Raw genomic sequence first — 23,519 nt, 5'->3', positions numbered from 1 at the left:
TTACATATGTTCTTCAAAATGTGCAAATTTTTTAATGCCTGCCCAGATGTAATCCTCATTTGTGATTTGTTCATATGTGAAATCTGTCTCATCCTTGGAATGGGAAAAGAAAGGCTCTCCAGATGGCATACATTAGTATATGGTACCAATATCAAAGCAAAAGCTCTGCTGAAGGAAACAGGACACAGCTACCAGCTAGCAGGTATGGGTTGTAAAGTGAATTCAGATGTAGTGGTGGGTGCCTCTGATTATTTCAATGTTAATTAGGAAGATGAACAAAGGGACTTATTTTTGGCACATTTGGGTTGCATTGTCTTAATGGACTGTATGGACAGGAGTTTATACAATATTTTATTGTACTGTTATGCAAATTCACATTCAAGGGAACATGCAAGTTACTACCTATTAAAAGACAATGTTGACCTTCCGCCCCCCCACATTCATTCTGGCTAAATTAATCTTTTGCCAAGCAGGCTTAACCATCAGACATTTGAAAACATAGACTTAAGAGTTTCCCTCAATGTCTAGATTTGTATTGCAAAAAGCAGCAGTATAACACAACTATTCTGCCAAGCTGATGGATTGGTGATCAAATATTGCTGCTCATATTTACATACATAGTTACAAACTTAAAATAAGATGCCTTGAGGCACTAGATGGTTGCATGTATGAATGATCATTAAGTTAAAGCACAGGGTGGTGGTATTAGAACACTAAAAAAAACCCAATCCCATCCAAAAGACCTGGCACAGAAGGCAAGTATAAAAAAAAAACAAGAAAACAGTCCTTCATTGAACTGTTTTGGTATCACTAGGATGACATTCCAGGGGCACAAACACCCCAAACTTTTTTCTTCAGATCCCATACTCTGACAAAGTAGCGAATTCTTAAAGTAGACCTACTAATGAGAGATAAAAAATGAGTTCAGCTTCCATTGCTGAACTCATTATGAAGAATACTAAATGCCTGGAGATAAAATTGTTCTTTTGGTGGCAGTAGTTTCAGTCATACACCTAAAGTGATTTTGTAGATAACTGTGTGACAAGTTGTGTGGCATGTAACTGAACAACCAAGCTGTATACTCATTCTGGGCAATGGTCAGAAGGTTCCAACCAGGCAAATAGTGTTTCATAGAACCAGATCAGAATGTAAACCAGATGAGAATCAACCCAGGAGGAAATGATAAACCTAGTACCCATCTATTACTACAATGGTTACCTCCATATCTTTTCCCTATGCTAGGCAATACAGGGTTTCTTCCCCAGAAACTAATAGGAACAGATGCTACTTTGATGATAGCCTAAAGCTGCGTACACACGTGCAATTTTTGTCGTTGGAAAGGATCTTTCACGATCCTTTCCAACGACAAGGGAGTGCACGATGCATGAACGTGCTGTACATACAGCACCGTTCATCCTCTATGGAGAGGGGAGAGCGACGGAGCGGCACCCTGCTGCGCGCTCTCCCCCTTCCCTTTCATTAGTATCGGTTGTCGTCCATCGTCCGTGGATCCGGCAGGACGGTCGTTCGGACGATGGACGACACCGACTGTACACACGGCAGATTTTCGCCCGATATTTGGCCGATGCTGATTATCGGGCGATAAAAATCTGACGTGTGTACGCAGCTTAAAGACTGAGATCTGACCTGATGAACCACTTTCTTGGTCATGGTATTGATGATGTCATGTAATTAAGGTCCACCATTATCTCGCACATTGGCATCACATAGCACTTATCTATGCACTTTTTTATGTAGTACTTATCACATTGATTAGCAAAGGCATAGGTCTTTGGCCTGTCATGATAGTGTGGGGAATGGGGGAAAACAAGGTCTTTTGGCCAGGCTGTTGTTCATTTGTGTGGACCTTGACTTTGGGAACCCTGAAAAATGGGTGCACCTGCTTTTGGTCAGATGGAACAAGATTTCCTTGCTCCTGTCTGAGGCCCAGCACTCCAATGGGGGTCTGAGTCTGGGCTCTATCTTTTCAGAGATATAACCTAAGTGATACATTCCGTGCACTTTTTCACTGCACTAAGCTTTCATTTTCATGTGTGAACTGCATTGCAGGCTTTTAAAGAGGAGAGGGAATAGAACAATGATGTTCAAATATCCTAACATATGAAAACAGGGATGTGCTCAAATCACAGGGCAACACATAATATTCAGCAAATGTAGAACACTGTCAGAGAGGGTAGATAAGAAACAAAAGATAGGTACATGATAGTAATTTTTGAAGACTATGGGCATGCTTTATGAGAAAAAGACTGAAGACACAACACATGGTTACGAGAGAGATCCCTGCTTTTGCACTGACAACTAAGCAAAGTGTTTTTTCCCTACTTAGATGGCAAAAAGCAATAGGGTTATTTCCACTCTATCCAAAATGGAAAAAAATGGGCATGCTTTATGAGAAAAAGACTGAAGACACAACACATGGTTACGAGAGAGATCCCTGCTTTTGCACTGACAACTAAGCAAAGTGTTTTTTCCCTACTTAGATGGCAAAAAGCAATAGGGTTATTTCCACTCTATCCAAAATGGAAAAAAGTCTGTTATGCCTAGTCCAGGGGTGGGCTAACTTTTTTAAGAGCCACAATGGGCTCTAAAATTTGTTTCAATCCGTTTTTATTAAAGATCAAAATCATAATAAAACAGATACAGAAAATATCACATACATAAACACGAGGTCTTGTAGCCCCAAATACAATAACACATTGTATGGGCTCTAAAATTTGGCAGAGGGGCTGGGCCAGGATCAGATGGATGGAGGGCTGAGATGGATGTCACTGAACGTGACGTCATGATGACATAACCCCGGCCACTCTCGCATCGCCGGGGGGGGCACCAGCCAGAGCTGCGGACTGCAGATCTACTTCAGCGGAGCTGCAGAAGTAGAGAGAGAGTTCAACGAGCCAGATAAAAAAAGCCTGCCAGGCCGTATCTGGCTCAGGGGCCGTAGTTTGCCCATGCCTAGCCTAGTCCCTTAATCTGTTAAATAGGTTTACCTATCAAGAAAGGACATAAGGTAAACAGCCAAATGTTCCCTATTACATGCTGGTGTATTTGGAAACAATAGTTTTCTCTTTAGACATCACTACACATTGATAAGCTTATTACCATTAAACTGCCCTTTTACTAAAAGGTAATTGAAAAGACTATGCAAACAGGACTGACAATTTTACAATGAATAGGGTTGGAGGGGGCAGGGATCACACCTCTCTGAATGGTCACACCTAGCCAGAATAAACAAGTGATACAAACATGCATGCTTCCCTTACTGCTACAATTGTGGTTAATCATAATTATTAAAAAGAATGTTCTATTTTCAAAAAATCTGTATACCTAAGATGATATATTTTCTTACAATGTTACTCCTCCATTACTTCTATTTATTATATTGTACAACACATTAGATGGAATCATTTATATGTTATTATGGCTGATACCTAATAAACTACATGTAGCCCTACAAATAACAATTATCTTACATTTTTGAAGCTTCATACAGATAAATGAATCATATTTTTAATATGAATTATTCATAAAATAATGTTTAGTTAATCTTTTCATGTTTCATAGCCTTTATATTTATTTAGTAAAATAAATCCCCCCACCCAAAAAAAATAAATAAATAAAAACAAGAAAGGCTGTTTTTATAAAGCAGCAAATCTGACATTTAATGAAATATTTCCTGGTGGAGAATAAATTCCTGCCATTTAAATATATGGACCTGGAATATTCACCACCAGGAATGTTTTAGTGAATGCTAGATTCACTCATGCTATTTTATAAACATACCCCATTGTTTTTGAAGGTGTAAATTGCATCACTCATTTATTACTCACTTATTTCTATTATAATAAATAATTATTTACAGACCACTTACATGAATTCAATAAGAGTAAAGGATTATGCAGTAAACTATTTGTGTCTAATGAGGATGTAAAGCATTCTGTCTTCCTATTATATTTTCAGCCAGCTTCCTGCATAAAAAAGGATGCTTGCTGTGCAGAGCATTTTAAATATTGCCTATGGAGAGAAAAGGACATGTCCAGACAAATGCCAAGGGGAATCCTTTTCCTTTTTCCTGCTTTTAACAGATCAGACAAAACTATAAAGAAAGTGATTTGAATTAATGGAAGCTCGAAAAAAGTCACACTTATGTGAATCTTCTAGACCATACTAGATTTGTGGGGTCAGGTTGGTGGGATAGCCATTTGTAAGTAAATAGGTGTTAATTTAATTAGTGGAATGCCTATTCTTATGCTTGATCTCAAAAACATTGATTCTTGTCTATTTGTTTAACCTGGAATGGATCTGGTCCAGGATTGAAAACATTTGCTAACAAATAGCAAATGACTTTTAAGAAATCCATTCCAGGTTTGCTGGATCACCCAGCTTCGCTGGTGGGGTGTGTCCTCTCCAGCCTTGGAGAGGTTTAATAAATCAGACCCAATGACTCTAATAACAGATGGGGGAATAATATAGAGGCTAATTAAGCATTAATCAGGAAAATGTCTGCAAGTCCTCAGGTACAACTTCCTCTCTAACACGTAGAGAACACTAAGCATTACATCAGTAACAGTACCAGGGGCACATTTACTAGGAAGTGGCTACAGGACTGCTACTTTTTTAGCTTTTTGCTTGATACTACAGTGAGTTTATAGAAGATAGTGAATTCTTTGAATATTATACTGTAAGTTCCCTGAAATAATGATCAGAAACTCACTTGAATGGAGTTAAAACTTCGCTTTAATTAAGCCACTGATTGCCAAATTTGAGTTGTATGTGTTTCATTTGTTTCTTTTGTGGCTACCACAAAATTGGGGATTGTGTTGAAAACAAACAGTACTTATTCTATTGTGGTCCATGGTGTTTGCCACTATCAAGGAATGCTATCTGGCACTTTGTAAAGGTGTGGTCATGCTGCTCTCCACTTAAATTTCAGAGGAAGCAATGTATTCACCAATTACCTGGCGATCATTTATAAAAGTTATGTCAATCGCCCTGCTTTATATTTGGAACTGTGTAAATGTCTGCTTAAATAATCCTTTGCTTTGCATTATGCTGATTGGAATCTTTGTAAATGAACCTCCAGTTCTCCTGCATCCAGCAGCTTCTTGAATCTCACAGTGCAGAGATACAGCTGAGAAGCTCAAGGCACAGAACCACATAAGCATAGAAACTGCACTGCTTTTTTGTAGGAGGAATCCCAGGCAAGAAGTAAATCCTTTCAGGTCTGATTAGACATAATTAGCTTTTAATGTGACCTATAATATAGAATATGTGTGTTTGGCATTTTTGACAGTAATTTTTAAGAAACATGCGAAGATGGGAAAACTAGGAAGTGACACTGCTTACTGATGTTTGAAAGTGAAAAATGGTGGCCTGTCATCACAATGCTTGAGTCACTTACCTGGAATGGGTAAACTAACAAAGTACTGGGATACCTCATCTGCATACTTGTTTAGGGCAATGTGTGTTTAGGTGGTAAGGCAAGGATGACAACCGTGTAATATGAACCTTTATAAACACTGGGTCCATTGTGGCAGTATAGGTGTCTTTGGAATCAGAAATGGACATGCCAGAGGGAAACAAATAGTTCCAGGTAGCAATCCGATATGATAATGAGCAGATGGGAGGGTGGTATGGTATAAAAACATTTATGGAAGTAACACACTTATAGATGTGCAATAGATTGTGGTCATGGCAGTACATCTGACTATGGAAAAATGGGTTTTTATCCCAATAAATATTTAGGGAGAACATAAATGGGTTGAGTCTATCAAGAGGTCCATTATTATGTGCTTGTTGAATGCAGTTCTTATATTTATGAATTAAATGGAAATTTAAAGGGATGGGTAAGCCAATGCTAGCAAAGATTAATGCACAATAGACAGCTGCACAGTAATTAACCGCATACCTTCCGTATGAACAAGTACTTAATGGATAGTCACAGTTTGTTTTTTTTTTTAGATATTAGTGCACAAGGGGTTACACATAACTCAAGCCTTGGTGCTTTGAATATTCAATAGTATTACAAAATCTTGCCACTCTTCTTTAGGGAATAGACAAAAAAGTAACTTTTTAAAGTGTTAGCACATAGATAACAAATATTAGACATGGATGAAAATAACATTTGATTTTGTTTTTAAGATAGGGATGTGTTGGCTTTGTGAGTTAAACCTAATACAAGCAATAGATTTTGTACGAGATTTCAGCTTTATTAATAAATTCCCCATCCACAGGTTTTTAATAGACTTTTATTAGACTTTTTAATAAAACCTGACCGTCCACTTAAGGACTTTGGGGGACAGCTAGTGACATGACTATGGACTTTGTAAAACACTGCATAATATGCCGGTGCTATATAAATCCTGGATAATTTTAATTAATAAATTCTATCTATCTTTATATAAAACCATCAGCTTTATAGTAAATGTCCCCACAAATAGCTTATGTACAAGTACCTATTATTTAATTCACACTTTAATAAACAATGTAATTATTTTTCAGTTCTTATTTTTTGTATTTATTTGCCCATATCTGCAGTGATCACAAGCCACTATCCTTTTCAAATCTTTGAAAAATATTTCTGTCTGAAAACTGACAAGTACCCATTGATATAAACAAGTCTCTATTTGCATTTTATTTGAGCCTTAATATAAATTAATGAATGAATGAATAGTCCAAAAAATTATTCATTACGGAATGCTTGCACACTGAATCCTATGTAAGAGAAGTAATATGAACTCTGAATGCAGCAACCTTGGAATTGTGTTGGGGGAAGCTGCAGCAAATAATCCTCGAATCCTACAATACTTGTTTACTTCTTACATTGCAACAGCTGTAGGGAAAACTACATTTCCCGAGAGCCTTTGAGAACACTTGCCGGCTTGTGATTGGTGGAGAAGAAGTTAAGCCCCGGTCAGTCTGTCGAGGCTATAAATAAGGCGGCGGGAGGAGCTGAATAAGGGCAGAGTTCCAAGTTGGTAGAAGGTATAGATGACTGAAGACTTGTAGCGGACAGCTTGTTCTACCGGTCTCTATACGACCGTCCTATGCACCTTCAAAGCTGAGGCACCCCGCACTACCGCAACCCTGGAAGCCATTTGCCCTGTCGCTCCCGTTAGGGTGGGAGGCAATCACTGTACCTGCCCGAGGGTCAGGGAAGACTGCTATCCTGGATGCCAGTCATGTTGTGCCCGCGGGATTATAAAGGTAAGTGCTACATTTTGCACTTTTAACACGAATAAAGATTTATCCAGTAAGGTTGAGTTTATAATTCTGAAGCAACCAATGACGTTTCGTCTCTCTGTTACCAGTTCACTAAGCTGGAATCTGATTGGTTGCATTGTTGTACTGTACTTTGTACTGTTGAATCTGCTTGTGTAGAGATTATGTCCAGAATGAATATTGTGTGTGCAGCCGTGTATTGCCGGTGTATTCCCCACCATTCTGCTATTATGGACTGGCCCATACTCTTCATACAACCCTCGCACGTACACCTCAGTGTAATATGAGGACTGGTGCGCTTTATTTCATAGGTCGTGCCTAGTGGAGCGCTCTCCCGGCTTCTTATCCTGCTCACGTGACCTGTGTAAGCTCCTTGCAATACCTTTTTACTTTTCATCATTTTCCTGCTTTCTCCATGTAACTCTGCTGCAATGTTACATCAGCACGATATTTTTGGTGCATAGATGGGATCATGGACTGTCATCGCTGTCCAGCATTCATATATTCATTTATCAATGGGATCTCTCCAGAGTTTTCACCTCTGATGCTATGTAAGCCTAATGATTAATAGTTTAGGCAGTGTTTCTTGTCTTAGGGAACATTTGCTATCATTTTATATTCACAGCTCACAGTTCATTAGTGTGATGGTCAGTGGAAAGAATGTCATGCTCACAGCCAAAAAGATCATTTAAACCAATCCGAGGCTCAAACTGCTCCTTGTGCCCCTAGCAATCTCTGAAGGAACATTGGATGAAAAAAAACAGTTAAGGGGTTTCCAAAAATCTAACCATACAGGTGCTGCAAGAATTCTACAAGTGTATGGAAATCTTTTATTATCCATGAAAGTCAAAACATTTTTGGTATCCGATAATGGTGTATTACTCCAACCAATGAAAAGCTAAAAGTAGCCAGGTAATGCTGTATCGCTCACCATCATTCCGGAGACTTCTCCTGCAGTACCTTTTCTTGCCTTAAGATGTCCTCAGTCTGGCTAGCGGCATTAAGCCCACTCCTTTAGGTCATCTTTGACTGCTTTTGTCCTGCACTGTACAATGAAAAGATAAACAGCACAGGGATGAGCTCATCTGTCTCCTCCCATTCTGTCCGCATGCTTTTTCAGCACACATAGATTGGCTTCTTGTTCTGCTTATTCTCTAGGCTTCAGCCCTGTTGTATAGGAAATGCACATGGCTGTGCTTTGCCAGTGCATACTCCCTGCATTTAAATACATTTACTGATGGCTTAATGTGCTGAATACATATTTTTTTTTTTTTTTTTTTTTTTTTTTTTTTTATAAAATCCAGTTTAGTTTTTTTTTCTTACTATGGGAAAACATCTTTTGTTTTCTGTCTCAAGCGGCTTGTGGAAAAAGCATGGGAATTCCCATTCTAAATTATTTTACATTTTTATTTACGGTATTTAGTGGTCATCTTGACAGACCGAAAACCGAATTGGAGCAATAACATAACCCACTAACCTGTCCTACATTTTTAGAAGTAGTCTTATAGTTTGCGAGACTCTACGACTTGGGACATTGTTTTCAAAGCTACAAATTTGATAGAACCTGTCAAGAATTGTTGTGGTCTGCCTACCTATTAAAAAGTTTTCTATTGCCCCTCTTGGTGACAATAAAAGGACAAGTGTGTTTTTTAGAGTTCTACAAGATCTATTCCTTTTTTTCCTAGGGAGACCCCTTTATTTTGCCCAGGCTTCTCTTCATTATGGACATTTCCTTTGTTCTTCCTCAGATGACACTAGTATACTGTATATTCTGTTCACATAGAGATGTGTGTTTAGCTCTGATCCCCAGAAGGTCATTTCTTCAGAATGTTACAAATATTTCATGTATTCTAGTCTCAATAATGGTCCTTGTTTTTACGAGGGTGGGGGGTGATCTGTTAACTGTTAGGCAAACACTGATGTAAGTTAATAGATTATTTTTAACTGCTGAGCCTCTGATGAAGTGAAATTTTGAGACCAAAGTCTTGATTGAATGTATTAACCAGTCACATGTGGTATTCATTAGGAGATAAAAAAGTGTACTCAATGTGCCTATGCTGATGTAGCTGATCAGGATGTTCTTCTGCGTTCCTTTTGTATGGTGTTTTTTCTGCCTAGGGCAGTATATGAATGATGAAATTTTGATGTAATAGTTGATGTTACACAAAGCAGCATGCAAGCACACGTGCAGTGTTATCGGTCATAATTAGACTGGGTTTCTCGATCAAGTTCTAAACAAAGTCTGTTTTAACAGGATCAAGGAGAGTTGATTAGACAGAGGGGACCCAGCGCTTATATACCTGTGACACAGCTACCAGGACCAGCTATAAGTGACAACATTGCTGCAGTCATGAGCCTTCACCCTGAGTACCTAAAAGTCTTCTGGAAGACTCAGCATCAGCTTTTGCGTATGGATGGAGCGCTGTCCCTACCAGAGAGACACTATGTTGCCATAATGGTAAGTAACAAGTGAATTGTCTTTGTACTGCCATTTTTGGAGTAAGTTTTTATGTTGCCAATAGCTAGCAGGACATTATTTTATTTAATCTTAACCGTCTTGTACCTTCTAGCGTTATGACATGGACATGTCTTTAATGTTTGTAATACTTGGTTCCATAATTATAGTGAAGACAAAAAACATGGAATTGGGAGGTGGCTCAGTCACACTTCCCTCAATGACCAACCCATTGACACACCAGCATTACCTTTATTTCAGTATTCCACTAAGCGTCCCTAACTTTGGTCCTCAGTTTGCACTGAACTGTGTGGTTTGGTATGCAGTTTGGTTTTTGTCCCCAAAGACTAACCAATGTGTTTATCTAGAAGTCTACACAAGGTTGGAAACATTGCTGTTTGATTAGCCAAACTTCAGTCCTGGTGTGATAAAGGGGAGCGGGTGATGGTTCCCTATACTCAGAACTACTGAGTATGTCGCCCTTTTTTCCTGAGAATGGGGGAGCAAGTATTAGCACATGTGAAGGCTATCGTCAAAACAGGTTTAGGTTTACCTCATTTCCTTTTCATTTTATTTTAGGCGGCTGCTCGCCATAATTGTGTCTACTTGGTTTCACTGCATTCAACCTTCTTCCTTCAAGTTGGCGGGGATCCACGTTGGTTGGAAGGCCTTGATTCTGCACCCATCAAACTGCGCAGACTTAATGATTTGAACAAGATCCTTGCTCATAGGCCATGGCTTATAACCAAAGAACACATTGAGGTAAGACCACAGCTATTTTAGGATATAAAAGAAACTTAGATAACGTGCAAAGTTGTCAATCATTACTGTTTTTGTGTTTTTTGAATCACTCTAAAAGTGATCTGGTGTGTTGCTGTACCTTTAAGAAGGCAGAGGGGAATCTGGGAGAGTTGGTTTTTAGGGACACCATTATTACTTGATGGCGTTTTTATCCACGTGTAGTGGTTTCAAGTGTGTACAATAAAAAACAGGGTTTTTTTGACGTTATCTTGAGGGTGTACTTTATAATGGCCGTGTCTTCCCTTCATTCTCAGTTTAAAAGCAGGATGTCCTCTTGGTTTGCATATAGGCAAATACCCTCATATGTCTCTTCATTTTCGGACCTACCTGCGCTACAGGGGTCTGGAGGCATTGTTGAGGTTGCCTGATCATCCTACTCGTGTTATTTCTCTATTATATCATCAGGATATAGATAGAGATATATATATATATATATATATATATATTCTCCAATACTGGGAATCTGATTTGGGTATACCAGTGACGGCGGAAGAGTGGGAGAAATTCTTTACTTTTATGTATAAACTTACCCTTACCTGTAGAGCACAGGAGACTACTTACAAGACAACCTCTGATAGATGTTGACATTGCCTTTCCCAAAAATGCCCCATGATGCATGTGTGGTGGGAATGCCCGCCTATTTGCTGTTTCTGGGAAACAATTATTCAGCTGTATAATGTTTATATGGGCTCCAATGTTGCCAGTTACCAATAGCCCTAAGGTGACTCTCCTATGGTTCGGTCAAATCTACCAAAGTGTACTTTGCCACTTTCTCACTGCTGCCAGGGTGCCTATTCCTAGGTATTGGAAGTAGACAGTGGCCCAGTCTTTTAAAGGCTGGCTAACGGAGCTTGAGAAAATCCGTCATATGGAATAACTAGTTGCAGAGAATGATTATAGATGGGAACAGTTTAAATTAACCTAGATGGCATGGGATTGTTTTAAAAAGTTTTCCTCAATTTCATACTTATCTTACCTAGTGGGAGACGAGTTTACATTGGTGTTAGGGGGGCGTACACACTTCAATTAAACACAACCCTACTCCATATATCTACCTCCTCTTTATCCCTACCTAGCTGGGCTTGCCTTTGTTGGTTTTGTGATAGATGGTTCACTTTTTCCCGCCACCCTAAGGGTGCCAATTTCTTTTGAAACAAATATGTCATATACCCAGTTTGCTGGTAGTTTGCATGTTCTCTTTATTCTGTGGTAAGACACCAGATGTCTAGTCTCTATGCCAGTTTATGCTAAAAGAATTGTTTAGGCATTACGTACTATCTACATATTAACCCCTGGACTATTTCGGTTTTATGTGCTAATTGTTCCGTAAGAATGGTTTCTGTATTTTGTGTTCTGTCTTTTCTGTTAAAAATGAATTAAAAAAAATATTTAAGAAAACAAACTGGTTTTTATAACTCGAGTAATTGAAGCAATTTAGCTAGTTTTTTTTGCTGGCTCGCTTGAAAGTGTCTGTGCCAGGGACTTTCTTTGCTAAGTGTTGAATTGTGCTTGATTTTCTCAAATATAATTGTCAAATAGGCCTGTAGCTGAAATGTAAGACTTTTTTTGATCCATTACTTTCATAGCACTCACCAATGTGTTAACACGGCACACCAGGACAGCTGGGCATAAACTGGTTTAGCTTTTCAACTTCTAAGAAACTGGAAGAAGAAGCTCTTAAATATCCTAATTTCTGTGTTTACAGTGCCTACTGGCTTTTATTTACTGTGTTGCTTAGCCTGGGGACTTCTATAAGTACATAAAACTTATAACCAGCAGTTCCTAATTAGAAGATGGCTAGACTTTGTATTCTTATGGATGTGTTAAATGTTTGACGTATTCTTTCTTGTAGTTTCTTGTGAGCTCCCGAGGAGGAAACTTTTGGTCTCTTGCAGAGCTTATCCAAGCTCTTGTCCTGCTTACACACTTCCATGCACTTTCTTCATTTATTCTGGGATGTGGCATCTACCCTCCAGAGGGACAAAATATCGAGCGGCCTCCTTCTCCTGATGTTGCCATGAGTGAGGTATGATAAAAGAATCCCCTTTTTTATAGTTTTAAGTGTGCTGCTATTTATGTGCATTGTCAAATACTGTATGTTGGAGTATTCAAAATGAATTGAATAGTTGCAGGGTTTTATTGGATATTTTGTTCAAATTGTTGGATACTTGAATTATATTTATGCAGCAAATTTTTATGAAATGTTGGGTAACACTGACCCCTTTAGTTAATTTTTACCTTTTATGTTGTTATGAATAGTTAACAGACTGAAGTTTTAATCCAAGTTTTTTAAACTGAACCAAATGCGTTTGAGAATATTCATAAAAACTGGAATTTAAGATTTGTTGTACTTTATAGTATTTCAATTGTTATATTGTGCGCTTACCTGCAGGGGTCAAACACACCACAAGAAGCAGAGCGTCTATTAGCTGAAATTAAAAAACTGGATGAAGAGGAGCAAGAGACCAGTCAGGAGGAAATGGAGACAAGATTTGAGAGGGAGAAGACTGCATGCCTTATGGTGACATCTAATGGTACTTTTTTTTTTTTTTTTTTCTAATAGCTTATAATGCATTTACATTAGTTTTGTAATCAGTGTGATGGTGGGGGGTTACCTTTAGATATACATGTACATCTAATCAATTTCTTGTCCTCAGCAGCTCAAATGGTTCAGTCAAATTGCTCTCCTGGCGTTCTCTGCTTCTTGGATGATCCTGATTTTGGCTATATTGATTTTAGCAGGAGAGGTGAACAAGCTCCTCCCACATTTCGTGCTCATGTAAGTATTGTTTTTGAGTAACTGAAATGAAAGATTAGTAGAGAACCTAGAAATTAGGTTTCAGTGTTAGGACATTGAAATTAAGTTTTCCTCTTTTAAATTGTTGAGGTATGTGACAGGTTCACCTTAAAGGCAAATCTTTTTTTTTTTTTTTTTTTTTTTAAAGCTAATATGTCACATCTTCAAGACTACAAAACTCCAAGATGTGGACAGCCTGGCTAGATTTTTATCAGCCTAGTCAAATGTTGAAAGTGGGGGACTGTCAGATTAGTTGGAGGTAGAACAATGGTTCTTGGGGGTTAAAAAATTGGTAAACTTTTGAGCATCCTAAGACCCCAAACAATAATATGCTTGGTTGTAAAAAGGGAAGAGCAATGGGATGGTGGGATAAACATCTATTACATGATTAGGCTATAATACATTTTGACTAAACATAAGGTTTGTCCTGGTTTATATAGATGCCTAATTAGTGTCTTCCTTTTCTTATAGGACTATACATGGGAAGATCATGGTTATTCTCTGCTACATAGGTTGTCCCCGGAAGTGGGGCAACTTCTAGATGACAAATTTCAAGTAGCTTACAACTTGACATATCACACAATTGCCTCACATCAGGGAGTGGATACATTCAAACTACGTAGAGCTATTTGGAATTATATCCAGTGCATTTATGGAATCCGGTAAGATCAACAAAGGGAAATGGTTGCATACTGCTTAGTCCATGTATGACTTGTATGGTCCTTACCATTTGTTTGTTTTACTCTTGATAGATATGATGATTATGATTATGGTGAGGTGAATCAACTGCTGGAGAGAAGCCTAAAGGTGTACATGAAAACTGTGACATGTCATCCAGAGAGAGTGACCCGGCAATTATATAACGACTTCTGGAGGCAGTTCAAATACTCAGAGAAGGTACATTACAGGACCTTAAATTTTTAAAATGAAAGAATATTTCAATTTTATTGTGGTGCAAAAGTTTGGTTCCTTGAATTTAGACTTTTTTTTTTTTTTTTTTTTTGAAAACCCATTTAGGCTTGTAGGTAAATTCCTGATAAAAATATAACTAACCATATTAGATATAACAATGCTCAACAAACACTTTTCCATTCCGAAAACTGTATTGGTGCTGCAGCCCTTTGGAATGTCTGCTGAGGCTAGTGATATTGTCATTAATTGTTTTCGCAAGATGCTACCCTTGTGTTACAAAAATATAAGTAACCTATTAAAGCTAGTCAAACACTGTAACTATTGATCAATGGAAACTTCATCAGGTCCATCTTTCATGCTTTTCTGTCACTTGACAGAATGTTCATTCTATTTTTTTTTTTATTTTAACTTGGATTGGTTTACCATATAATTAAAACTGAAACCATGTATTTTGCTGCAATCAATATTCATTCACAATAATCATATTAGCAAATCCAGTTTAACATATATTGCAAAGTCCCTTCACATTCAAATATAATTAATTCCACCATTATAATACAAATAGATTTTTGAACAAGTGGGTGCTACATGGAGTGATTGATTGTGGAGGGTTTTTTGTTTATTATGTCTGCTAAAATTGTAAATACCTTGAGTTATGTGTGCAAGTACTAATCTCCTCTTGACCTTCTTCTATAGGTGCATTTGAATTTATTACTCCTAGAAGCCAGATTACAAGCTGCACTGCTGTATGGTCTCAGAGCAATCACCCGCTATATGACGTGAACCTGTGGTTGAAAGGGTTGCATCACACAGACCTGACCGCTCCTTCATTGCTGCATTTTTCATGCATATTTGCACACTTTGAAAAACAGAACTCTGCAAAATATAAGGGTGCACTCCTATTCTATGCTGCAAGCACTGTTCACCTTATAGTATAAACACTGTGCTAGTCAGTATGGTACTGATCACCTCCTGAATAGATTTTCTAATTTCCGCAGCTATATCTTTGTTTACGTAGTTACTGTTCATTCGTCTTTCAGTCAGTATTTCCCAATGTCAAAACACTGCGAATCCCTCCCCTTGCACATGTTTTCTTTTTTATAAACTATTCTTTTGTATCTAAACTTGTTCTGTAAAAAAGCTGCAGAACAAGATTTGGAACAGCCTGGATGTAGAAAATGTGACTTCATAGTTTGATAACTGTCGTTTTTTCTGAGCAGAAAAAAAATTGAACATAGTAAATGCACCAGTACTCAAGCACGTGAAAGGAACATGCATTCCCGAGGAATGTATTTTTCTTTAGGCTTTAAGCTTTAATGTTTGTGTTTACACTACTTGATTAAAGACTGTGTGGTCTTTGTGATTGCAGTAAATATTTGCACATTCTAAAAAGGTGTGCATGCCTTTTTGGTGAAGCCATTTACCATTTGTATTAGCACAGGTTAAATATTGCATTTGAATACTTTGTCATTAAGGCTTGCTATTTTGCACAGAGGATAGATCCCATCTGTAATATTTCATTGTAGTGGATTAGGCTGCAGCTATATGGATGCAAGACTTTCAGACCTTCAAACATCTGGCAGCTTGCAGAGAAACCCTGAATCGTTCATTGAACTCTTGTTTACTTGATGGTGAAAGTTGGTTTGTGCATGTTATAGAAAAGGCCTGCACAGCTGAGAACATACAGTGCACATGTTGTTTGTCAAAGCTTCCAGATGTTTGAGGGCGTGAAGCTTATGGATGGCAAAACAGGAGTGTTTTCCATTTACCTGATCTCTAGAGGGTGTTTAGAAATCCTATCCTGTTCAGTAAGTTTCAATTTTATAAAACTAGCATTCAGAGAGCTTTACTGTTTTTCATAAACATTAGGTTTAGCCCCTTGACTAAATAGGGAGAGCATTGAAAATGTAACCCTTTTTAAACAGCATTCAAAGTAAAAAGTAATGTGTATTACATTTGGGACTTGGTCACTTGTATCTTTCTCAATCGCCCTATTAAGTACAGTATTTTCTGAATTACATGGCCAAATTACTCCTGTAATCTACCTCTCATTCAAAGGCACCTTTTCAGCACACGTGGATCTTTTTATACTGTGAATGTTTCTCTGTTTTCTAGAACTGCTGATTGTATATGTTAAAGGGTAAAAGTAGGGGTGATTGACCTTGTAACTTATTACCCTTGTCTGTTTTTTAATCTTTATTTCTAAAATCTTGTTACAGGTTAATTGTTTTGTTTAAATGCGTGGAATAAAGCTTTTCATTATAATCAATGTTTGTTTTTTGTTTTTGTTTTTTTAAGTATTTATATTCTGCCCAAAATACATATTACCTTGTATAGGGCTGTCTTGCATGTGTAAATGCCCACCAAAAACCTTATTTCTGAACTGTCCCCTGCAGTTCTCTTGGCCTCAAGAAATCCCATGTTCATGGTTAAGTGATGCATAACACTATTTAACAAAGACTGTATGTGGGAAAAGCTCTTTACAGATTTTTTGTGCCAAAGGCAGCGCTGGAAGGTTGGAAATGATCAGTCCTTGGACTTAGAAAAAAAAAAGTAATTGGCCTTGACCATGCAAATAGGAAAGTACATTTCTTACAGCTGTTTCTTTAACTTTTCTTCCACTCAAGCTGTGTGGCAAATGGTTCTACAATTATATTTTTTTGGACCAGCAATGGTAGGATACACCATCATCTAGGTTCCTAAGCATATCCAACACTATAAACAGATGTGTAATTTCTTTATTGTTCATTGAGGGACACTGGAATCATGAACCATAGGTTACTGGAATATATATATATATATATATATATATATATATAACCCACTCCAGCATTCTTCACTTGTTCTAGTTTCCTAAGCAGTTGGAACTCTTTGCTAGATTTGCTGTGTATGAAGACCATTGAATTTTTCCCCTTTTTTCAGCCTTTAGTTCTTGCTACAGTTAAGATGCTTATATGCTGAGAGCAGTCTACAATCTAAAGCTCTTTGAAAAGACTATAGCTTTTCTTTGAAGCACTATATTGGCTTTTTATCTAAAATATAAAATATCTAACTAAATGTATTAAACCAGTCAGATTGTGTATCCAGATTTTTTCCACTACACCAGATTTTCATAATAAGCAAAAAAGAGAAAACCACTCTAAGTGCAATAAGGATGCACACACTCCTGAATATTGTAGTGAAACAACTAAATATGGACAACAAATTCAAATAAAATTTGAGATATTTTGATAATGTAAACAACTTTTAAGTTCCAAGTTTCAAGGCATGCCCTAAAAATCGGATGGACTTGTACAGAAAAAAATTATGCTTATTCTAATTGGCATCACATCGCTGGTGCAATGGAGTTAGAAAACACAGTTGTTTTCTGATATTGTGCATTTGGGAGTTGTGTCTGTTTGACTGTTGGGTTGTGTCTGCTTTTTTTTTTTTTTTTTTTTCCTTGCTGACCTCTAAGGGGGAGCGGTCAAGCTTTCACAGATGTTTTAAGTTCCTGGCACACTGGCCTTGAGCTTGCTCACTCTTGGGTGGTGAAACAAGTGGCTTTTAACCAAGTGGAGGTAGAAAACACAGCAGTTTAAAAAAAAAAAAAAAACAAAAAAAAAACAACGAACTGTAAATAAATGTTTACATGTCCATGTAAACAAAAACAAACATAGTAACTGGGAAAACGAGTGGTAGCAAGGTGAAAGGTTTGGTTCAGTGCACAGTCTGCCATATGTATGCACAAATGGAGCAACGGCTCCTAGGTGAATATAGCTGTGACAGATGTGAGCAAGTCGCCCTTCTTGTATCTCGCATTGGAGAGCTGGAGAATCACATTGCAACTCTGTAATCAGTCAATCACCTCACTGAGCAGGCAGTTAATGGCTTAGATGTGGAGGATGGAGAGGTTAATCAGGATGAGCATGTAGGGAGTTGGGTTAATGTAGTTAGAGGCAGTGGTAGGGTGTTATGTCACGGATATAATTTGTGACAGTTTATGCAAATATTGATGGGATTCAATTTGAAGTGTACAAAGAGAGATAATACAAAGACTTGAATGATTATACAATTTAATAATAAGATAGATAGACAAAACAATGCAATACTGTAATAATAATTAATAAATGGTAACAAAAGATACTTAGCTGCGGAAGAAAACTGAATTCACCCAAAGATTCTGCTGGAAATCAATAACTTGGCAGATGATCAAAGAAACATGTTGCATCCAGCAAGCTCTGGTCAAGACTCCCTCATTAGGTATGGCACTGTGTTTTTAACTACTCAGGAAGGAACTAAGACAATGGCTGGTGTTTGACCAGTACTGACCCATAATCATCCTTAAACCTTACAGGATATGCTGCATTTCTTTAGGATGACCTCATGTCTGGTATACATATACCAGTATATACTGATAAAGCATTATTGTTGGTGAGACATAATTGATATTAAATAAATTGTGCTAACCCAACATAGGGGCACCCAGAAAAGGAAGGCCAGCCCTGTGTTTGAGCACCCTAACATGTTTGCAAAGTTATGTAAAGATGTGCAGGTGGCAGACCCAGTGGTGGCAACTCTAGACGTTACTGTTACCCCTAACAGCTAGGAGAGCAGCACATCTAGTAGGGGAGGGATATGCAGGGAGGAAAAGATTGGTGGTCATAGGGGATTCTATGTTCAGGAGGACGGATAGAATAGTTTGTCACCAGGATCCCTTCAACCAAATGGTTTGCTGTCACCCAGGTGCCAGGGTTCGGCATGTGGTGGACCACGTGGACAAACTACTGGGAAGGGCTGGACAGGACCCAGCTGTCTTAGTCAATGTTGAAACCAATGACAAGATAGCTGGAAGATGGAGTATCATTAAAAATCAGTTTAAAAAAAAAACATTTCATGTTGAAGGAAAGGACCTCCAAGGTTATGTTCTCTAGAATATTGTCTGTGCCATGCACAACACAGGAAAGGCAGAGAGAGCTTAGACAGCTAAACGCATGGCTTAAGTCCTGGTGCAAAAAGGAAGGGTTTGGATTCATAGAGCACCGGGCTGACTTTTCATTTGGGTACAACCTGTATGCCAGAGATGGTTTGCACCTAAATGAAAGGGGGTCTTCTGTGCTAGGGGAAATATCTGTCAGCTTCCCCTCGTGTTCTGCTGGTCCCCGCAGGTCCTGGGGACGTCAATGGGGGCGGGAGAATCGGCGGGAAATTCAAATATTTTGTTTTGGATTCATAACAAAATAGCTGTATTGAGTCCAATACAAAGAAATCTTCATATATATATATATATATATATATATATTTATATTATACATGCTTTTGTGCAGTTATATTACGTTTCACAATTTTTGCTTTCTTTTTTTTTTAAACAGTTTGTGTTTTTTCATTTAAAGTGTATTAATAAATTTATTAAATATTGGACATATTTTGCTGACTTATGCCTAAGAAATATAGCCTACAATGGTAAATTTAGATGCAAAAAAATTTAACGCTTTTTGCATGGAAATACGGACAGAATTAGAACACTAGGCGGGTTAAAGACCGCATCCGGAGAGTTGTAATTAATAAATTATACTCTGAATGGTCTAAGTTTATTAGTGGTGTACTGCAGGGTTCAGTGTTGGGACCTTTACTGTTTAACATCTTTATAAATTATATAGAGTTTGGGAATAAAAGTACCATTTCTGTGTTTGCAAATGACATTTAATATAGATAAATGTAAAATTATGAACTTGGGAGCTAACAACATACATGCTTCATATTATCTAGGGGGAATACATTTGAGGGAGTCAGATATGGAAAAGGATCTTGGGGTTCTGGTAGATCATAGACCTAATATTAGCATGCAATGCAAAGCTGCAATATCTAAAACTAGTAAAGTAATTTATTTAAAGAGGCATAGACTGCGGCAGAGACATAATCCTGCCCCTGTACAAAGCATTGGTCAGACCACATCTGGAATATGCAGTCCAGTTTTGGGCACCAGTTCACAAAAAGGACATTGTGACTTTCAGCTTTAAATCAGTGGGTTAAACAAAAATATTGCATAAAAATGTGAGAAACTAAAGCCTTTTTTTTTACACAATCACTTCATTTCAGGAGCTCAAAGGTAATTGGACAAATTAAAAAGCTGAAAATAAAATGTTCATTTCTAATACTAGGTTGAAAACCTTTTGCTGGCAATGACAGCCTGTAGTCTTGAACTCATGTACATCACCAGATGCTGGGTTTCCTCCTCTTTTAATGCTCTGCCAGGCCTTTACTGCAGCAGCTTTCAGTTGCTGTTTGTTTGTGGGCCTTTCTGTTTCCACTTCTTTGCTTTAATAAACTCCTGTGTTGCTTTGGCTGTATGATTTGGGTCATTGTCCATCTGTATTATGAAACGGCTCCCAATCAATGTGACTGCATTTAGCTGGATTTGAGCAGACAGATTGCCCCTGATTCATCAAGCAAAATCGGATTATCAGTCGCGCATTCGTATTAGCGATCCGGAATCGTGCGCGATCGCGCTATTCAACAACCGGAATGAGTGGCTTGCACCTTGCAGTGCACCCTCTGTATTTACTTTCATGCAGTCTTCTCTTTATGGTAGACTTGGATATTGATACGCCTACATCCTGGAGAGTGTTGTTCACTTGGTTGGCTGTTGTGAAGGGGTTTCTCTTCGCCATGGAAATGATTCTGTGATCATCCACCACTGTTGTCTTCCGTGGACGTCCAGGTCTTTTGGCGTTGCCGAGTACACCAGTGCTTTGTTTCTTTCTCATAATGTACCAAACTGTAGATTTTGCCACTCCTAATATTGTAGCAATTTCTCGGATGGGTTTTTTCTGTTTTTGCAGCTTAAGGATGGCTTGTTTCACCTGCATGGAGAGCTCCTTTGACCGCATGTTGTCTGTTCACAGCAAATAAACGTGTGGTAAACTGGTCCGCTGATGGTGGTCGAGCAAATATTTTGATAAATCCTAATACGCCAGTATTGGATAACCCGGAATTTAAACCGGGATAAAAGGGGGGTAGATTTTACAAGCTCAGGGAAAAGGACTTGACAAGAGTTAAACATTACATGCTGGGAGGGTCTTGGTGTACATTTAGCGATTTGCAAAATCCTTCTCTAGATTTTGAACTAGATTTTTGGAAAGCAGCGCAATTGTCCCACTTTCTCAAAACTTTAGAGGCAGAGGGGAACTATTGTAGCCGGTTAACTACTTTTGAAAAGTTGTGCACAGGTGATCTTTATTTCAGTCACGCATTTTCCGTTTCGTACTCTACGTTGAATACGTTGCCTGAAGATTTTACACCTTCATACCTTCGGGGTTGGGAGCGAGAGTTGGAAATCCACCTGTCCCAGGCCCAGAAGGAACAAATGCTGCAGTCAAAACAAATTCAATAACTAATTTAGCATCTGACCTTAAAACTGTAAACCTTTCCTCTTAGATATCTAAAGGGGAGAAAGAAGTCCTAAAATCGGGGCATAACTTTGGTCCAATTCAAAAGTGTAATGAGTTTGAGTTGGGGGACATCATGTCTATAGAAAATGTTTATTTGCAATGGCAATGCACCCCTGCAGACACTATGATTGTGACAGCTAATTTTATATAAAAATAGAACACCATGTTTTGCCAAATTTATCTACTACCTAGAACACAAAAAGTATTATGAACTTTAAGGGTAAACTCATTTTTGGGGCATAAATAGTCTCATTTACTTTACTTCTGAGGATGAACACCTTAGGCATGATGTAACACAGCCTCCTTGATATAATAAAGATACAATTCATATCTTACAGATGTGACATTCTGGTTTCATTATTTAAGTTACTTTTGAGGCAATATATCCTTGCATTCTGCACACTGCTGGTTATCTGTACTTTCCCTAATGAACAAGGTTGCCATACCTGGCTTCCTAATTTGTCTTGGATGGCATTTTATTTATTTTGACACAAAGATTTAATAAAGCTCTCCATGACTGGATAAAATAGACTATCACAGGTGATCCAACAAGCCTAGAATGTCTTTCTTCAAAATCGTTTGCTATTAGTTGGCTAATGTTTTCAATCCTGGGCCAGATCCATTCCAGGTTTCCTGGATCACCCAGGTTCACGCATGATAGTCTATTTTAGAGTTTTAATAAATAGATTGTGTTACCAGATCCCTTTATCTCTAGGTGCAAGAGTTTGCAATGGGGACTACATGTGCCCCATTGTATGCTAACTTGTAATTGGGGGAATAGGAGAAAAATATTTTTTGGATCCCAATGTATTAAAAAACCTGAGCTACATTTCCCATTCATGTTGGACAGGACTGTCAAGCCTCCTGTTTCATGACTTGCATCTAAACAGATTTTCTGTCTACACACATTACCTCTTCCTACAAGGCCTCTCTACCTTTCATATCATAAAGGATCAACATCCTGGTGGGGACATTTAAAACTCTGTACATAATTACCATGCTGGAGGGGTGTTAAACTCTTTGTTTATGTTACTGTGAAGGAAAATACTTTGATACTGGCAAAGGTGTTGGGCACTATGATAGGACATGTAAAAATTCAGAGAGAGGTAACCACAGAGACTTTTGGTCCAGAAGGAAGTTGGCCAGAGAAGCAAGAAACCTAAAAAAACACATGCTTACATGTTTCCATTTTTCTGGCTTATCAGTGCATACTGAATTTTATTGTAGAGTCCCTGCACGAGCAGTTGGTTGGCCTTCAATTTAGATTATTGTTTGCTTTTTTTTAAGTTTTCATAAGGGTTGTGGCTTGTGATGACCCTGTACTCATGGTGAGATACAAGGATAATCTCCTTTTCAGGCAACAATCACTAAGAACATTAAAAAACATGCCTCTTCTAGTCTGGCAAGTACAAAGATTTTGTTGGATTCTAAGCTTTCAGATAATTTACCGGGTTCCAACACCACTTGAAGCTGAACACTTACCAGGCCACTTACCAGGAGTATTTTCTTATAAAGAAAAATGTTATACTTTCCGGTCCAAAATTCAGACTTCTCAATCCATAAACTGGTAATTCTCCCCTTCTGCAAAACGGTCATATGGATGGTATGTCACCTCCTTCGAGGCAGTTTCCCTTCAGATTCTGAAAGCAACATTCTGTCATCAGGGTACAAGTTTGATCTGTCTTTAGACTAAACAGATTCATTTGAAACCCAGAACCAGGCTGCCCTAGGTTTAGTGACTCCAGAGTCTGGTGTTAGATTCAAGGAAGTAATTTCTCCCCGTGGTTTGGAAGATGCTAGTGCTGGTGGATGTACACTTTTTAGTTCACAGGACATGGTCATCAGGGAAATCCCATCTTCTGATGAACATCTTAGAACAATCTGA

At 38.1% G+C, this 23,519-nt stretch overlaps 1 protein-coding gene across 2 annotated transcripts; it reads left to right on the top strand.

The window, feature by feature from the left end:
* The first annotated feature begins 6,974 nt into the window (after nucleotides 1–6,974).
* SESN2 (sestrin 2) lies at nucleotides 6,975–16,473 on the top strand. Of its 2 annotated transcripts, none has more exons than XM_072421256.1 (9): nucleotides 6,975–7,224; nucleotides 9,494–9,697; nucleotides 10,274–10,456; nucleotides 12,348–12,521; nucleotides 12,888–13,029; nucleotides 13,156–13,274; nucleotides 13,764–13,954; nucleotides 14,045–14,189; nucleotides 14,901–16,473. In XM_072421256.1, exons 2-9 carry the CDS (start codon nucleotides 9,590–9,592, stop codon nucleotides 14,985–14,987), a joined length of 1,149 nt encoding a protein of 382 aa, XP_072277357.1. In that variant the 5' UTR covers nucleotides 6,975–7,224; nucleotides 9,494–9,589; the 3' UTR covers nucleotides 14,988–16,473. The 2 variants fall into 2 exon arrangements, with proteins under 2 accessions (XP_072277357.1, XP_072277356.1); XM_072421255.1 differs by having other exon boundaries at nucleotides 13,153–13,274.
* The last annotated feature ends 7,046 nt before the right edge of the window (nucleotides 16,474–23,519 follow it).

Source organism: Pyxicephalus adspersus, chromosome 1 (assembly GCF_032062135.1).
Source record: "Pyxicephalus adspersus chromosome 1, UCB_Pads_2.0, whole genome shotgun sequence".
Taxonomy (NCBI): Eukaryota; Metazoa; Chordata; class Amphibia; order Anura; family Pyxicephalidae; genus Pyxicephalus; species Pyxicephalus adspersus.
Note: the sequence above shows the minus strand (reverse complement) of the source record. Positions and strands in the feature narration are given on the sequence as shown.